The sequence below is a fragment of the Anguilla rostrata genome, chromosome 16 (genome assembly GCF_018555375.3).
Source record: "Anguilla rostrata isolate EN2019 chromosome 16, ASM1855537v3, whole genome shotgun sequence".
NCBI lineage: Eukaryota > Metazoa > Chordata > Actinopteri > Anguilliformes > Anguillidae > Anguilla > Anguilla rostrata.
In genome coordinates, this window is record NC_057948.1 from 31,586,174 (window position 1) to 31,601,313 (window position 15,140).

General features: G+C 51.1%; 1 protein-coding gene across 1 annotated transcript in view; it reads left to right on the forward strand.

The window, feature by feature from the left end:
* rpgrip1l (RPGRIP1 like) overlaps positions 1-15,140 on the forward strand; it is a 59,010-nt gene that overhangs the window by 17,693 nt on the left and 26,177 nt on the right. Inside the window, exons 10-17 of the mRNA XM_064312470.1 lie at positions 539-678; positions 2,956-3,062; positions 3,503-3,553; positions 4,617-4,796; positions 8,486-8,603; positions 10,667-11,119; positions 13,131-13,267; positions 13,607-13,973. Coding sequence (XP_064168540.1) covers positions 539-678; positions 2,956-3,062; positions 3,503-3,553; positions 4,617-4,796; positions 8,486-8,603; positions 10,667-11,119; positions 13,131-13,267; positions 13,607-13,973 — 1,553 coding nt within the window. The remainder of the gene's footprint in view (positions 1-538; positions 679-2,955; positions 3,063-3,502; positions 3,554-4,616; positions 4,797-8,485; positions 8,604-10,666; positions 11,120-13,130; positions 13,268-13,606; positions 13,974-15,140) is intronic.

A 15,140-nucleotide genomic window follows, 5' to 3' on the forward strand; every position in this document is an offset into this window, starting at 1 on the left:
GGGGTATGGGGTCTGCCCTGCTCTCCACAGGAGGCGTCTGTATGCGGAAAGAATGGTTTTGTCAGCAGCCTGTTGCTTGGGTTTGTTTAGGACCGCTCTCTCTCCCCGCTGGAATATGCAACCGCATTCCTCCCCCCTCCCCTCACCCCCCCCCCCACCCGTCCCATCCCACACTCAGCCGCACGCTGCCAGGTTCCCTGGCCACGGAGCTCCAAATCAGGGCCAGCCCTCCTGCTCGTCCCAAAGAGGCTTTCATGTTCCCAAACCGCACCCCAAGCGCGGCGCCTGGGCTGCAGAGGGAGCAGGGCCGCGTGTGTTTGGCTAATTCCTCACACATGATGACAGCGCTCTCTCACACACCAAACGCTTGCCGTTTTCTTTTCTTTTCTCCACCCCCACCCCCCCCTTTTTTTTCCTTCTGTAATTGTTATTTTCTGCTGTTGAGGACTTTTTATAGTCCGTGCCACACATTATCTCATCGCGGGTGTTTTTTTGTTGTTGCCCTCCCCCCCCCCCCCCCCTCGCCCCTGTCCCGCAGCGCTTTCGACGTGTCCCAGGAGCAGAAGTGGAAGACCAGGGAGCAGCAGCTCAAGCTGCAGGTCGCCCAGCTGGAGGTGGCGCTCAAGTCTGACCTCACAGACAAAAACGAGATCCTGGACAAGATCAAGACGGAGAGAGGTAGACGCCGGTGCCACCCTGCCCCTGTCATAGATGCTTTACAGCAGACCCGCGGATTACATCTCCATCATGTACATTCAGAGAGAACCTAATCCCATTTATTGGCAGAACGTTTATATGACTTCAACCACATACTATGTCCCAACGCTGCCCATAGTTCTCCAAGCCTTAATGTTTGGCTAAGGTTGGACATTCCTGAAAAGTGAAACCGGCACATTCTGCTGCTATCATTGGCCATTTTTCATTCTTAACCCCTTGCTCTCCTACTGCCTCAGCCAACAAGTGCGGCCTACAGCCAGTCCTTTCATTCTGAATGGAGTAACCGCACTGGCAGGCACCAAAGCCGCAGAGCAGAGAGCACAAATGGCCGGTCTTTCCAGTGGCTGCGGCACATGCGACACGGCCTTAGGCTCCTCGAATGTCTCCACTCCTGCCCCCAGAATGCTTTGGGAGCTGGCACGACCGCGTGCGTCGCTGACCTGCTTTCCTGGTCACAGTTCGTCTCGGAACCGACCGAGCAATCCCATTGTGCCGTGCACGATACGACAAGTGGCTTCCGGCCTTCTTCTCAGCCCTGGTTGGTGGACCTTCCATGGCTCATGGCGCCATGGTGTAATCTCCCGGAATGCTTTTTGGCACAGAGGACCGCTTGGCGATGTGTCCCTCCGTTCTCCTGCGAGCAGAGCTGCGTTTCTCTTTGGCTCGCATGGGTGAGAGCTTAGATTCATGTTCCTGGTACGGGCTGCTTTAGATCATAATATCCCAGCCTACAGTGTTTGTCACTTCCAACCACGTGTTTGTAACATCCCATTCCTCCAGTCCTCCAGCATGTCGCGTGGCACGAACGAATCCAAAACAAATCTGTCAGACCAACGGCCGGTTAGCAGCCTTCTGTGTGTTACTCACGTCTGTCTCAGTATCTTAAGGATTTCGGAGTCTTTTCATGTCGATGGGATTTCTGTTTGTTGTTTCTTGGTGTGTAAATTTGACTGTAATTGTAAGTCCTCAGCCAGAAAATGTTCTCTGTTGTGTGCAGAAATATTCCGTTTTTGATTCCCAAGTTCACAGACAGTCCTGGTGCTGGAACTGGAAATTTCTAGGCCCGGTCCATATGTGACATTCCCACCCCTTCCATAAACACAATTATCCGCTCTGCAAGATTAGTCTGTTTCATATGAGCACATTGGGTATTTTTTGAAGTCTCTCTCTCTCTCTCTCTCTCTCTGAAGAAGGTGGGCAGCAGTTGGAACTTAAGAATCGACTGAAGTCAAACTGTCATCATACTGTCATTTTAATCAAAGGATCTAAAAATGTCATCTTTATATCTGACAACCAGAGGGAGGCTAAATTTAATGGGGGGGGTGTTCTCTCCATGGATTTACCACCATGAAGTAATTATAATGTAGTGTGCTTTCAGTTGACATGTGGTACACGCTCACGCAGTCATGCCTAATTTTGCCCCTCGTTTCTGAGGGGACGCTCTTTGTGGGTGCGCGTGTGTGTGCGCGCGCGTGTCAGCAACGCAGTCAGCTGTTGGCTGCAGCTCTTGTCTCTGGATGCGGTGGTGACAGAGCAGCTGCGTGTGTCTTAGATGGGGGCAACAAGACGGAGTCATTAGGCAGATAAATGACTTCAGAGATTAGCACCAGATCACCAGTCACAGTCACATTCACACTATCCGAAACTCTTTCGGGATTTTATTTTTTTTCCTCTTCATAGAAGGGACGTCCCGCTTTAATATGACACTGCTGTGAGTCTGGGTGGCCCGTAGGCGAGGGGCGCCAGGCTGAAAGGGGAACCGGGCCGGCTCGGTGACTTTGTCGTCATTGTGTCCCCCGCCAGGCTTGCGCTGCGGGCAGGTATCGGGTGCCATGGGAAACGGGGCGGGGCCGGGGTTAATTATCCGTGCATGTCAAAAGGGCTCCCGGGGATAATGGGGTCTGGAGACCGGCCATCACGCCGCGTGCTCTCCCGTCCGGGTGGTCTTCCCTCTGAGGACCAGACGCCCGAGTGACACCGGCCCCGCGGCCTGACGGACCGTCTCCGCTCACTGGAACGACCCCTTCTGGGCCCGGCCCCTGCCCCTGCCCCTGTCCTCCTCTCCCCGGACGCGGCCTCGCTGTCGGGCCGAAACCGGGACCCTGAGTTCCCCCGGCCGAGCCGCCTGGTCTCTCCGTCGCATTAAAATCACACGAGAGCAATGAGCTAATTACACACGGGCCCCCACGCGCACAGGCGCTGAACGCACCCCTGACGGAATCCGCGTTACCGTTTCAGATCTGAACGAAAGGCTGTCGCAGCAGAATCAAGATCTACAGCTGCGCTTTCTGGAGCAGAAGCAGCAGCTGGATGAAATAAAAGATCGCATGAAGTTCTTCACCAAGGTAAAACGCGGCACGGCAACAGAGATTCGTGTGGCGGTGCACCGCAGTGCTAAAAACACACATTTATCTCAAGTTTTGCTATCCCACTGAGGACGCCTCGAGATTTATGTGTATGTTTATTTCTCTTATCTTCTGTAGGGGTTTTCTTGTGTGTGTCTTGTGTGTGTCAGTTTTTCTTTAATCATTCATTGGTCTTTTTCTGTGTCGATAAGTGTGTTTGCCGATGTTTTATGCATGATACAGTATGCATCTTAAAAGCGAAAGCAGCAGGAAAGGGGGGAAAATGCAGAGAGTACGGCCGACATTTACTTATTCATGGCGTTCCAGGAAGAGCCTCCGTGTTCAGAGCGAATCCCTGTTATTTTCGGCGCGTCTTCCAGGATTCATTTTGCCCCTCTGTCGTCGCCCCCCCCCCCCCCCCCGATTGTTTTTAATTTCAGGAGAGCGATATGGACATGGCTGAACTGAGCGAGGCACTCATGCTTATAAAGGTAATTCCGAAACGCCGAAAAACCCCCCCAGCCCACCCCCCCACCCACCCCCCAACCCTCGCCCCCCTCCCTCGCCGATCGGAGCCGGCGCTGTCATTTTAATATCGGGGTGACCCTGCCGCTGCCCCCGGTACACCGGCTGCCATTTCAGCCCGGCCTGCTCATTTGTGTGCCCTTAAGTGGCTGACGCTCACTGCTCATACATGTGCAAATGTCAGCTTATTAATATGGCGAGAGCACCGGGGAAGAGGGGAGAGGGTTGGGAGGGATGAGATTTATTTTGGCTCTGTACATATTTCATTACTGCCACCAAAGTGAATTACTCCAGACCCCTGTGTTCGCCGCTCTGCCTTTTTTTTCCCCGGTTCTTTTGTCTTTGCAATAATAATGAGCTGTCCTTTGCCTGGTCTGGCCTCCCTCCTGACGCTGGGAAACAAGGAGATGTGAGGCGCAAACGCCTCAGAGACAGAAATGAGACTCCGCGTGCTGAGTGGTGGTGTAAACAGCTACACTCTGAACCGGTTACTGTTTTAGCAGGGCCCAGTTTAAAGGCTGTGTGTGGGCTGGGCATGTAGGACACAGCGAATCTGTGCCTTTTCTTCTTTAAGATGGATGTCTTAGACGTTGAGGGTGTCCTCATTTTAGGAGCGCTTATTCTGTGGTAGCAGGAAACCTCTCCCTGACCTCTGAGATGTCAGATACTCCCTTACTCTTGTGTTTTATGATGAGATGTGCTATTGCCTCTTTCTGAACTGCGGTCCAAACCATTTTTTCTGGCAGGCAGTTTTTGTTGTGCAAGTCAGCCATCTAATGGACGACTATAGAACATGTCTGTGCTCTGAGTTCTGAGCATGGCATGACACTTAAACAGCAGAGTTTGTGCATTGTCTCCTACTTTTTGTGTGTGAAGCTCAAAGTGCTCAGAACCAGATTTTCAATGTTCATTTTGCAATTTGTGTTTGTGTTTGTTTATCAAAAACAACATACTGAAGTGATAGATCTTTCTTGGCTCGGTGCAGGACTTGGGGTACGGAGCGGGGTCATAGCTTTCCTCCCTCCTCAGGCTCGGAACACGCAGAAGAACAAGGACCTGAGCTTCCTGGAGAAGGCGGAGGAGGAGGTGCAGCGGGACCTGGAGCGCTCCCTGCGGGACCTGCAGGCCACGCAGGCGGAGACGGTCCAGGAGCTGGAGAAGACCCGGAACATGCTGATCATGCAGCACAGGATCAACAAGGACTACCAGGTAGCGCCGCAGCGCGCAGCGCAGCGACGCCGCCGTCCGTCCGCTACCCCCCGCGTCGCCCCACCCGCACCCTTCAACCTCATCAGCCGCAGCCACAGAGAGATAGAGAGAGAGAGAGAGAGAGGGAATCTCAAACGCGTCCATTTAGCGTTTTCTGTTTCAGTTTGTTAGGGTTTCCTCATCCATCAAATGATGTAAACCCTGGTGTCTGTAATGGGGAGCCTGCAAGAAGAGGAACGGTATTCTCGTACAGTGAGCCTGGGACTTATTAAAGGCCCATTTATCATGTGTAAATAACCTCAAATTATCTATATAAAAAAAAAATGGAAAACATTTTTTCGCCCCCTTCATCTGGGTCAGATTAATATTTTATGGCGCGTAATTAAATTTTCTGGATATTGAACGGCACACGAGATGGGCTTATGGAGTCTTCGCTCTGTTGGATGTTTCTTTTGGGAAAACTGTCAGCGAGTACAGGTCCCTTTTTTTCCCACCATTCCCCCCCCCCCCCCCCATCTCTCGTGCGTCTCCCGTCAGCGTGGACCTGTGATGAGAGGTGGCAGCAGCTGATACAAATTAAACACACCTGAGTAAAAACAGACGTTTGCCACCGAAGAGCCCGGCAGTCTCCTGACTGCCATTTACCCATCACCGCCGCGCGTGCGTCTGCCACTCAGCTGCCACTTTCGCTTTCTGAGCTGGGACGCTGAGCCGCGGGCGCGAGGCAGCGTCTTCCCAAACAGACTCTGAAACTCGACAGCGCTCCTTATATCCCAGTCGATTTGAAATTGTTTGAAAGAAGAAAGAAATTAAGGATTTCGCCCGTGCGTTAAGCAGAAAGTAATTATCCGACATACGGCCGGTTTTGTGTTAGTGCTTAAACTGTAGCGTAGTGGTTAAGCATTTTATCTTCTTTCCAGCTGTTCTCTCGCTGACAAGAACATTAAAGGGACTTTGTCCATAATGTAGCACATCCATATATAGATACCTCTATTATGAGGGCCTCCTGAGGGACGATGGCAGCGTTACATACAGGGATTCATAAAGGGCCCATTTCTTATTCCTTTGGTTTTTTTTCCTCCTTTCTTCTCTCTTTTATGTGGCTCACACCGCCGTGCTTTTCGGGCCATGATTTGAGGGAAATTGTAATAAATGCGTGTTTTCTGGGGAGAAAACATTGTCAGTTTGGCGTATTCCTCTTTATTACCAGCCTGCTTTGGTGTACAGCCAGGGAGGATAAGGCGGTGCTGTGAATCAGGGACACGGGGGTCTGGCCTGGGAATCTTTTAATTTATTCTCCTGTGTTCTGCTTCGTTTGCTCGGACTGTCAGTCGTTGAGTCGCAAACGCGTTTCCCTGAGCAGCCAGGGGGGGGGGGGGGGGGGGGGGCGGGGCGGGGCGTAAAAAAGAAAGAAAAAAAAAGAATTAAATTTGTTGTTTTATTTTGCGGCCGCCTCATGCCCAGAGCCTTTCAGACGTTGAGTTAATTTGGGTTGTGTTTATGTTCCTGTGAACCAGATGCACTCTTTTCTGATTGGATTGCGGGATAAACAGCTCCAGCTTGCAGTGGCAGCGAGTCGTCAGGGCGGGGTCTGCCAAGAGTGGCGTAGGCCCCGGGAAGCCGCCGGTGCCATGCCCGTCACGCGGCGAAGCGGCTCGAACCGCGGGCAGGGCACGCGCCTGCCCGCTGCCGCAGCTGCCACGCCGTGCCACGCGTGCGATCGAGCGAGTGAGCGTGGCGTGTCGCCGCGGTGACAGAGTGGGCGGGGCTTAAAACGGCGCCTCCCCTGCGTATTAGAGCCCAGCACGCTCGCGTACGGCGTTTCTCCCCCACACATCGTGGCGCACGTCGCGGCACGTCGAGGCCTAGTCACCGGCCTCTCGGAGGTTGCCGGGGTGATTGGAAGCAGGTGTCAGGCCCAGTGCTCTGGAATGGCTCGTCCTGTCCTCTCCGGTTTCATTTGCCACTTATTATTACCGTGTGAGCGGGTTTATAAACCAGGGGAGGACAGGGACTCTTTCTGTCTGCAGCGTCCCTGAGGTTTGGTGCGTTTCCAGCGCTCATGAGAAAGTAAATGCTTTTGAGGGGATGTGGTGTCTAATAGTCCTGCCTGGTTCTCGAGAGCCTGAGACTGAATCAGAATCAATGCATGTAGAACAGCAGTGTCCACGAGGGAATGCTGTGCATGTTTTAATCCATTCAGAATCAGTTGTTCTGTTCTGCAGAGCCCGGTCAGCTGTTTAGTACACAGAGCCCGCGTTTGTCTCCGGGAAAGAGCTGAAATGGGCCACTTCCTCTTCGCAGTATTGTGCAGAATTGGTCTTGGTGACTTGGCAACACTGTGCCTTTAAAGCTGGAGCTTTACAGAAAGAACATTTTTCATGTCTTTTTTGCTTTATTTTTACATATTTGGCTGATTTTTTTAAAACGGTTTTGATTTTGATATTGATGAACGATGTGAGATATTGGTTAAATGATTAAGCATTTCCCCCTTCTGTTCTACAACATCTCACGCCTCGTAGCTCTGGGAGGGGTTTAAGACCCTTCACAAATCCAGAAAATAGCAAGTAAAATACGACCCTCCCAGGTAGACTGTTCCTTTTTACACTTAACGCCAGTTCCCTGACACATCAGAGTAACATATTCCCTGATTTGAAGTGAACCTTTCAGAGAGAACACATGCGGTCTGTATTCTTCCAAAGCTGCTGTACCATGTACATTGTACAGATTTTATTCCTACAGTCCTTCTGATATATAAAATATTTGCCTTGTTGCCTGGATACTAATTGACGAAAAAGATAGAGGGTAATAATCTCCCAAGATGCCTTGAAGTTGCGTGTACAAAAAAATACGTGGAAAACGTTTTGAAAAGACCAAAGACCATACAAAAAAAGAAATCTTAATTTATGATTAGAGCCTGTTAGCAATTTGGCCAGGCTACTGCATTATTACGTGTGCCTGAGCAGGATGGCTGTATTCAGGGACACAGCTAAATGCAATTTATGGTAAAGAATAAAAGAAATTCAGAGGAGAAACCGTAGCCTTTTACAATAGCTGCGTGCTCCCAGCTCGAGTTCAGCACCAGATGTGGAAAACAGGACGGGTCCTGTAGGTTTTTCTCTTTAAACTCAGTGGGAGGGAGAGAGAGAGAGAGAGAGCTCTGTGAAGTTGCACAACGAGGTCCGTCTGAAGGAGGGGTCAGGCCATCTCACGGTCTGAACGCCGTGATCAAACATCGCAGAACATGTCCTTTGTGTTTCCCCCCCACACGTGTTGGCAGTAGTACGTGTCCGACGGCTGATTGTTTAAGAGGACGGTCGGGGGGGAAAAGAAGGAGAGGGGATGGGGGGTGCAGTTTGGGTTCCCACATGTGCTCCTGATATTCTGTACCCAAGTCCCATTTGCTTTGACGTATCACCTGGCGTCACCCCGCCCCCCCCCCCCCCCCCCCCCCCCCCCGCGTCTGAGCCGCAGCGACGTTGCTGGCGTGACACTGCTGGCCCACGGAGAGGTCATCAGGTCGCTCAGAGCGGCCTTTCAGTCCGGCGTGGAGCGGACGGCTACGCGGCAGCTTTTCCGTCGCGGCGCGTTCGCTCCGGCGTGTTTCGGCGGCGGGTCGCGGCGCTCGGAGGACGCAGGTGTTCCTCCCCTAATCCCTTCATTCCCACCCCCCCCCCCCTGCTCTTCAGACGGAGGTGGAGGCCGTGACCCGCAAGATGGAAGACATTAAGCTGGAGTACGAGCTGAAACTGGAGAGCCTGGCCCAGCTGCTCGACATGCGGGCGGCCCGCATCGGCAAACTGGAAGGTATGTCAGAAGCCCGGCTGCCCACTTACGAGGCCGTTTCCATCAAAGGGAGAGAACGCTTCAGAGCTGAAATTGTCCTGAGAGAACGTTAAAAAAAATTTAAAAAAATGTTTACGTTGACGTTGATGTTTTATCAGTGCAAGGGCACGCTTGTGATTTGTTGTGTCGTGTGTTACTTCTAGCTGGTGCATTTCTCTACCCCTGAGATGTTCATTCTGTGTCCCTTTGTTTAACGTCCCTGCAGTTGGCTGCCGAGTTTACATGGGAACGCTGTTGTAGGAAGACTTTAATAGCCAAGGGGGAGCACGGTCTATGCGCAACTGCAAAATGTCTTCTGACACTAGTTACAAAGCCTGGGACCGTGAACATGAGCTTTTGGGGTATTTGTTGCAGCTCTAACAAGCGTTGTTTTGGTTTGTTTGGTTTGTTCAGTTAGGGTTAAAAAATTAAAGCGGCGTTTGACAGGAAGCATTCCAGAGTGGCTTCGTCGTGGAGGCCCATCGCCACCCGCTCCCGCAGACAGCTGCGTCCCACAATGCACCCTGGTTCGCGCTCACGGTGGCCTTCGGTCCTCTGAGCGCGTCACATGTAATAGGTTTAAATGGCTCATAATCTGAGCCGTATGTCTGCAAATTTGAGCTCAGCTAACCGCTGCATTGTGCTCGGCTGACAACTCAACGCCGCGTTCGCTGGATTCATCTGCCTCGTGCGAAATAATCTTGCGTAATTCATATTTGAATCTGAATCAAGGGCTGAATCAGAATCAACGTTCTGTTTTAACCCATGAATTTAACGTAGCGTGATTTTCTGGTATTCTTGTAAATGCATGTACCGCACTGAATGTACTGCGTGCCAAACCAGCGTGTAGGAAGGTTGGCTGGTTCCTCGTGGCTGTTTTCCCGATAACACACATTGTTTGGATGAAGAGAAACCCCCCCCTGGCACACATCCAGCATCGTGTAAATGCACACTAAACAGAGGGGTCTGTTCCCCTCCGATTTACATGTTGCTCTCATCAATGGAAGAAGAGAATCTTCGTAATGACAAGCACATGCCGTACTTTTGGTTTTCCCCTCCGCTGTAAATTGGAGGTATGAGGCTGGGGTTTTTTTTTTGTTCCGGGTGACGTGTAAAGACAGGTTTAAACGGGTGTAATTTTTGCTTTTAAGGGACTTTGTGGCTCGCTAACTCGCGCCGGTTTGCGTGCTGGCTGCCGCAGTTCTGGAACGTGGGCCCTCCGTCCAGTCAGAACTCTTTTTGTCATCGGCCCTTTAAAGACATCTGGTGCCCGCGTTGCCGGGCGCACGCGTGCCAACACGAGTGTGTTAGGCCTCAGGCCCTCACTTCCAGCCCGCATCGTACCCTGAGCACATGGTAATCAGAAGCTCGCTGTGCGGGGAACCTTTTGCACTTCATTTGGTTCCTCTACACCCCTCTGCACAGCAACCCAGGCCCTATGGAATTGTACAAGAGACTTAAAGGTCTTCTCAGATCCCACTGTGGTTGAGATAGGGTAACTGCTCATTTTCACATTTACGCGAAACGCCAATGCTGTGGTTCAGCGTGGCGTATTGTTAAATAACTGCGTTTCACGAGCGTGCCAAAGTGTTCCAGTGCTTCCTGGCAGAATGACAGTAATCGCCCATTGCAGCTGCTTGAAATGTGTGGAAGGCTAGTTTGACCCTACAGAGACAGGCTCAGTATGGATTATGGAGGAGAGAGAGTTCTGTAACTGTAATATTTTCTCATCTACATGGAGTGGCAGTTTTTAGATTCTTCTTGTCAACAAGTTTCATAGCATCTGCCTGGGCCTATAAATGGCTCCGCTTGTATAAATGCTTCTAGCAGCTTTATTGATCTTCATATTTACCGCAGAGCGGGCCTTGTAAAATGTTTTACTGTGCCTCACTATGCTAAACGCTAACACTTAGTGTGTATTGTGCAATAGTCCCTCGTAAAATGTCCTGTGGCTCTGTGTTGTCTTGCCCGTTTATTTTTTTTTTTAATTTTTTGGGAATGCCTAACGAAGTACGTTCTTGTCACCGGTCCGACCTTCCGAACAGCCCAATTAAAAGACGTCGCCTACGGCACCAAGACGCACGTGTTCCGGGCGGAGGTGACGGACGAGGACGCGGCGGACGAGTTCGACGAGACGGTGCGCCTGGAGCGCGGCGAGAACCTGCTGGAGGTCCACGTGGCGCGGGCCGGCCTGTCGGCGGCGGCGCTGGAGGCCCTGGGGGACCCGGAGCCCTCCACCTTCTGCACCTTCGGCTTCTACGACTTCCAGCTGCAGGCCACGCCGGTGGCGCGGGGCGCCGCCCCGGCCTACGGCTTCACCGCGCAGTACGCCGTGCGCGTGGACGACTGCTTCCTGCACCACCTGCAGCGCGGCGCCGTCGCCCTGGAGATGCAGCAGGCCCGCGGGCTGGACTACCGGACGGTGGCCGCCGCCCAGCTCCGCCTGAACCAGCTGCTGGACCACGGCGGCAAGGTGTTCGGCACGGCGCAGCTGGTCGGTGAGAGAGGCTCCAGAACGCCGCCATCTTCCTCTTCATTTCGGACATGTTAAATACAGATACCTGGATTACCTGTACATTGTTTTTTTTTTTCTGTGGTCAGAGTGCTCTCCGGGCATTTCCCCTTAAGTTATACCAGGAGCAGTAGGGGATTAGCAGTTTGAAGTTACACAAGCAGTGCTAAAAATATCTTCATATCCCTGACAGGTTTTTAGTGTTTTTTCATTTGGAAGCAGCATTTTTATCAAAAAATGAAATGCTGTTTAATAATTAAGTAGCCGCTGTGGGTCAAGCGTTCAGTTGCAGTATTACGTAAAGGGACTGTACATTATTAACGCTCGAGTCCTCGCACACTACCGTGAGTTCACACGCTGCTGTACATTCGTCCTGTTAGCCTGATGTAATGCTGACTGTTAAAATTGTAAAAATGAGTTGCGTCTGGCGGCCACAGTTTGTGATTAAATCTCTACGCCCTCCCAGAGCTCTTGTACGTAGTGGCTTGTTTCTAATTAACAGCTGCTGTGTGAAATATAGCATTTTTTCCCTTGTGGATATTTCTTTTTTATCCTCATTGTACTCGGTTTATCATTTTACATTTTTTTTGTGATTGAATTAGTTTAGTTAACTATTGAAAACAATACCAAAGAATACTGCGGAGTATGTGACTACATTACATAAGTGCGCACATTTCCTGATAAATATTACCATTACTATTGACCACAACTCTAAATCATCTTGTAATCCACGTTGGAAATAGAATTTAAAATGTCTTTGTTTGGAGTTTTGCTGCCCTTTTTTTTATAGTTCTGGGGTCCACTGTGAGTTACTTTCAATGCACCGCCTCACTTGACAGCACATAGACGTTGGATTGGAACGGAATTATATCGCCATGGTCCATAGAAAATTTCATTAGCTCGTGGCAAAGTACCTGGGTCTCAAGACCATCTCTCCATTCTTTTTTTTTAAATTGCTTTCTCTATTTTTAGTGTTTCATTAAAGAAAAATTAAAGTGGCGAACAGAAGCCCCCCCGTTCCTTTTTTTTTTGCGGGGGGCTTCAATAGAAACGAGACAGATTTCCCCTCGGAGAGAATGAGCTTAATGCATTAACTCAGCCCCCGGTGACATTTACCAAATCAGCCCGGGCCGAAAAAAAGGGCTTAATTCAATTGAGTATGCAAGCGTAAGTCAATAGCATTTAAATAGAGTGCGCGCGAGTGGGAGTGGCTTCGATTGGAGCTCCACAGATCTTCCATCTTGACTCTCGCGTCCTTCTCTGCAAATTACCATTCGATTCTACAAGTAATGCACATACAGCGCATACTGTAGGTCATTTCTCTCTCTGGGTGCATTTTTATTTGTAGACTGTTGGTTTTTTTTTTGGGGGGGGGGGGGGGGGTGTTATTTTCCCCCAAAGCGTTTTTATAGTCATTGGTTTTGGACGTTCTTTTTCTGCGGCAGAAATGGAGGCCCTGTTTTGAGTCAGCGCTAAATGGGGGTGCAGCCCCCCCCTCCCCCCCCCACGGAGCGCGCTCCTGCCAACAGCGGGCCGAGGCGTGAGCGCAGAGCCCGGAGCGCGGAGCTGAGAACGCTCAGCCCGCCGCGTTCGCGTTCTGCGAAAAGAACTCCCCTCGCCAGCCAAGCCGTGTTTCACAAGCGCGCACTCCGCGGCAGTCAAGCCTCCGCGCTGCGGCTTGGCTTCGCGGGACGGCGGGGCTGTTGTGCCCTGGCATTCCGCGGCTCCTCCGCAATTAAGCGAGAAAGGCGAACGAACGCACAAATAACCCCAACGGCCTCAAAATCACTGCGATTGAACTGTGGGGGGGGGGGTGTGAAGGAATGATGACTTGGAAGAAAAAAATTGCGGAATTTTTTTCCACATTAGCATGATTTTGTCTTGGAAGACATGCTTGGGGTAAATTCAGTGGAGTTGTTCGGGATTGAAGAAGCGTGGCCTTCTTGGACAGTCCCTGTCGTTTACATATCTCTCTGTTTCATCCCCCTGTTCCTCAGGCATGGTGGGCGAGGTGCAGTCTTTCGGGACGCTGGATTACTGGCTGAGGCTCCGGCTGCCCATGGACCAGGCCATCCGCTTGTACAAGGAGCGCATGAAGGCTCTGGGCTATCTGAGCTTCAGTCACAGGGACCAGGTAAAGGAAGAGCAGGTAGAGCAGGAGCAGGTAAAGGGAGAGCAGGTAGAGCAGGAGCAGGTAGAGCATCTCCCAACTGCAGCTGCCCTATGGTGTTGCTGTATGAGTCACACTGCAGTTCAGAATACCACTGAAGAGCTTTGTAGGGTTTAGAAGAATGAAACACAGGGGTGTCATTGCTTATTTTTACACACCTGTGTATTTAAATTGAACGCATGAGGTAATGAGAAACAATGTTTGAGATGACAGCAGTGATACCACAGATACCAGAGATAGTGAGAGATTGCATGATAAGAAAAGAAGTGAGGAATGCTTTTTTTCCTCTCTTCTGTCCCCCAGCCTTCAGCAGTTCCTCCGGTCTCTCTGGAGGCGTCGGCCGACGAGCGGATGAACGAGCTCCACGTGACGGTGCACTGCTGCGGCGGCCTGAAGGCTCGGCAGGGCGACGCCCAGCCCAGCCCCTACGTGGTCTACAAGCTCTTCGACTTCCCCGACCACGACACCTGCATCTTGCCTGACAGCAACAGCCCGCAGTTCGACGACCACGTGGCCTTCCCTGTGCCCATGAGCGCCGACCTGGACCGCTACCTGAAGGCCGACGCCCTGCTGCTCTACGTGTTCGACGACAAGGAAACCGACAGCCACCTGTACCTGGGCAAAGCCAAAGTGCCCCTCATTTCTCTGGCTCACGACAAGTGCATCACAGGTTAGAACGGCCTGCATTCCGGAACCCTCCCACTGTGACATCACAATGGCCAATGGTGTGTGTTTCTGGAACCCTTCCACTATGACATCACAACGGCCAATAGTGTGTTTCTGGAGCCCTTCCACTGTGACATCACAATGGTCAATAGCGTGACACCCTGAGGGACCCCCCACAGTCAGCACTGACACAGTCAGGACACAGACTGGACTGTGTGTCACTCTGCTCCAATGAGACCCAGCCATTTCAGCTGCATACACTGTACCTCCCTTGAGCCCCAGTTATGACCCATAGCTGACTGTATGTGAAGTATTTCTACAAGATCCCTGCGAGTTATTTTTAATGTGTCGCTTGATACAGTGCCACAGCTTGCATGTGTCGAGAAAAGAAAAGTCATTTGTGCGCTCGTTTCTGTCCGGGCACACCTATTTTTAATAATGACTTACTTTCCATTTAGCCCAGTAATGCTCATTTGCAAAATTAGAAATTAGCCAATTAGCCCGATAGTTAATGAGTAACATATTTTTGGAAGGCTGCGTGAGTAATATTTGGCGGGCCTGGCTTTGTTCTGCGCTTTATTAGTTCTTACGGGCTAATTAAGAGATTAGCCATTATAGAAATTCCACAGTCCTCCCATTACGCTGAAAGGCTCTCTCTCTCTTTTGTACGTCCAGCTCGGTTCTCAGGGTTTCTGCTGAAGCTGAAATTGTTTTTGCATTGCAGCCATTTCCTGGGGTCTCTGGTTACATAGCTCGCTGGCAGCAATGGCAGGACCCCTCTATTAAACTGCATTTGATAGCATGTCGTATGATCAGAGGAACGAGCTTTGAGCATTGTGTGCAGGCCTGACCTGTGTCATCGTATCTCCAGGACGGCTTTTAACATGAGATGGAAAATGGTTCTTATTGTAGCAGAATGATGGTCGCAATTAGTCAGAGGACTGTTGGTAATGGGTAAGGTTTTGGTATGAGTGGTCTGCACAAGACCGTGTGTGTGAGACGTGTGGTTTGTGTTGAATGGCGTTTTCCTCGTTACTGCTTTAGTACGGTGTCTTGAGTGATCTGCTCTAATTGTTGCTGAGTGTGCACTGCTGGGCGTTGGCTCTGTAAGGTGACATTGCAGCTGGCCGGCCCCCACCCCTCGCCCCCCTCACTCCCCACCTGCAGCCGC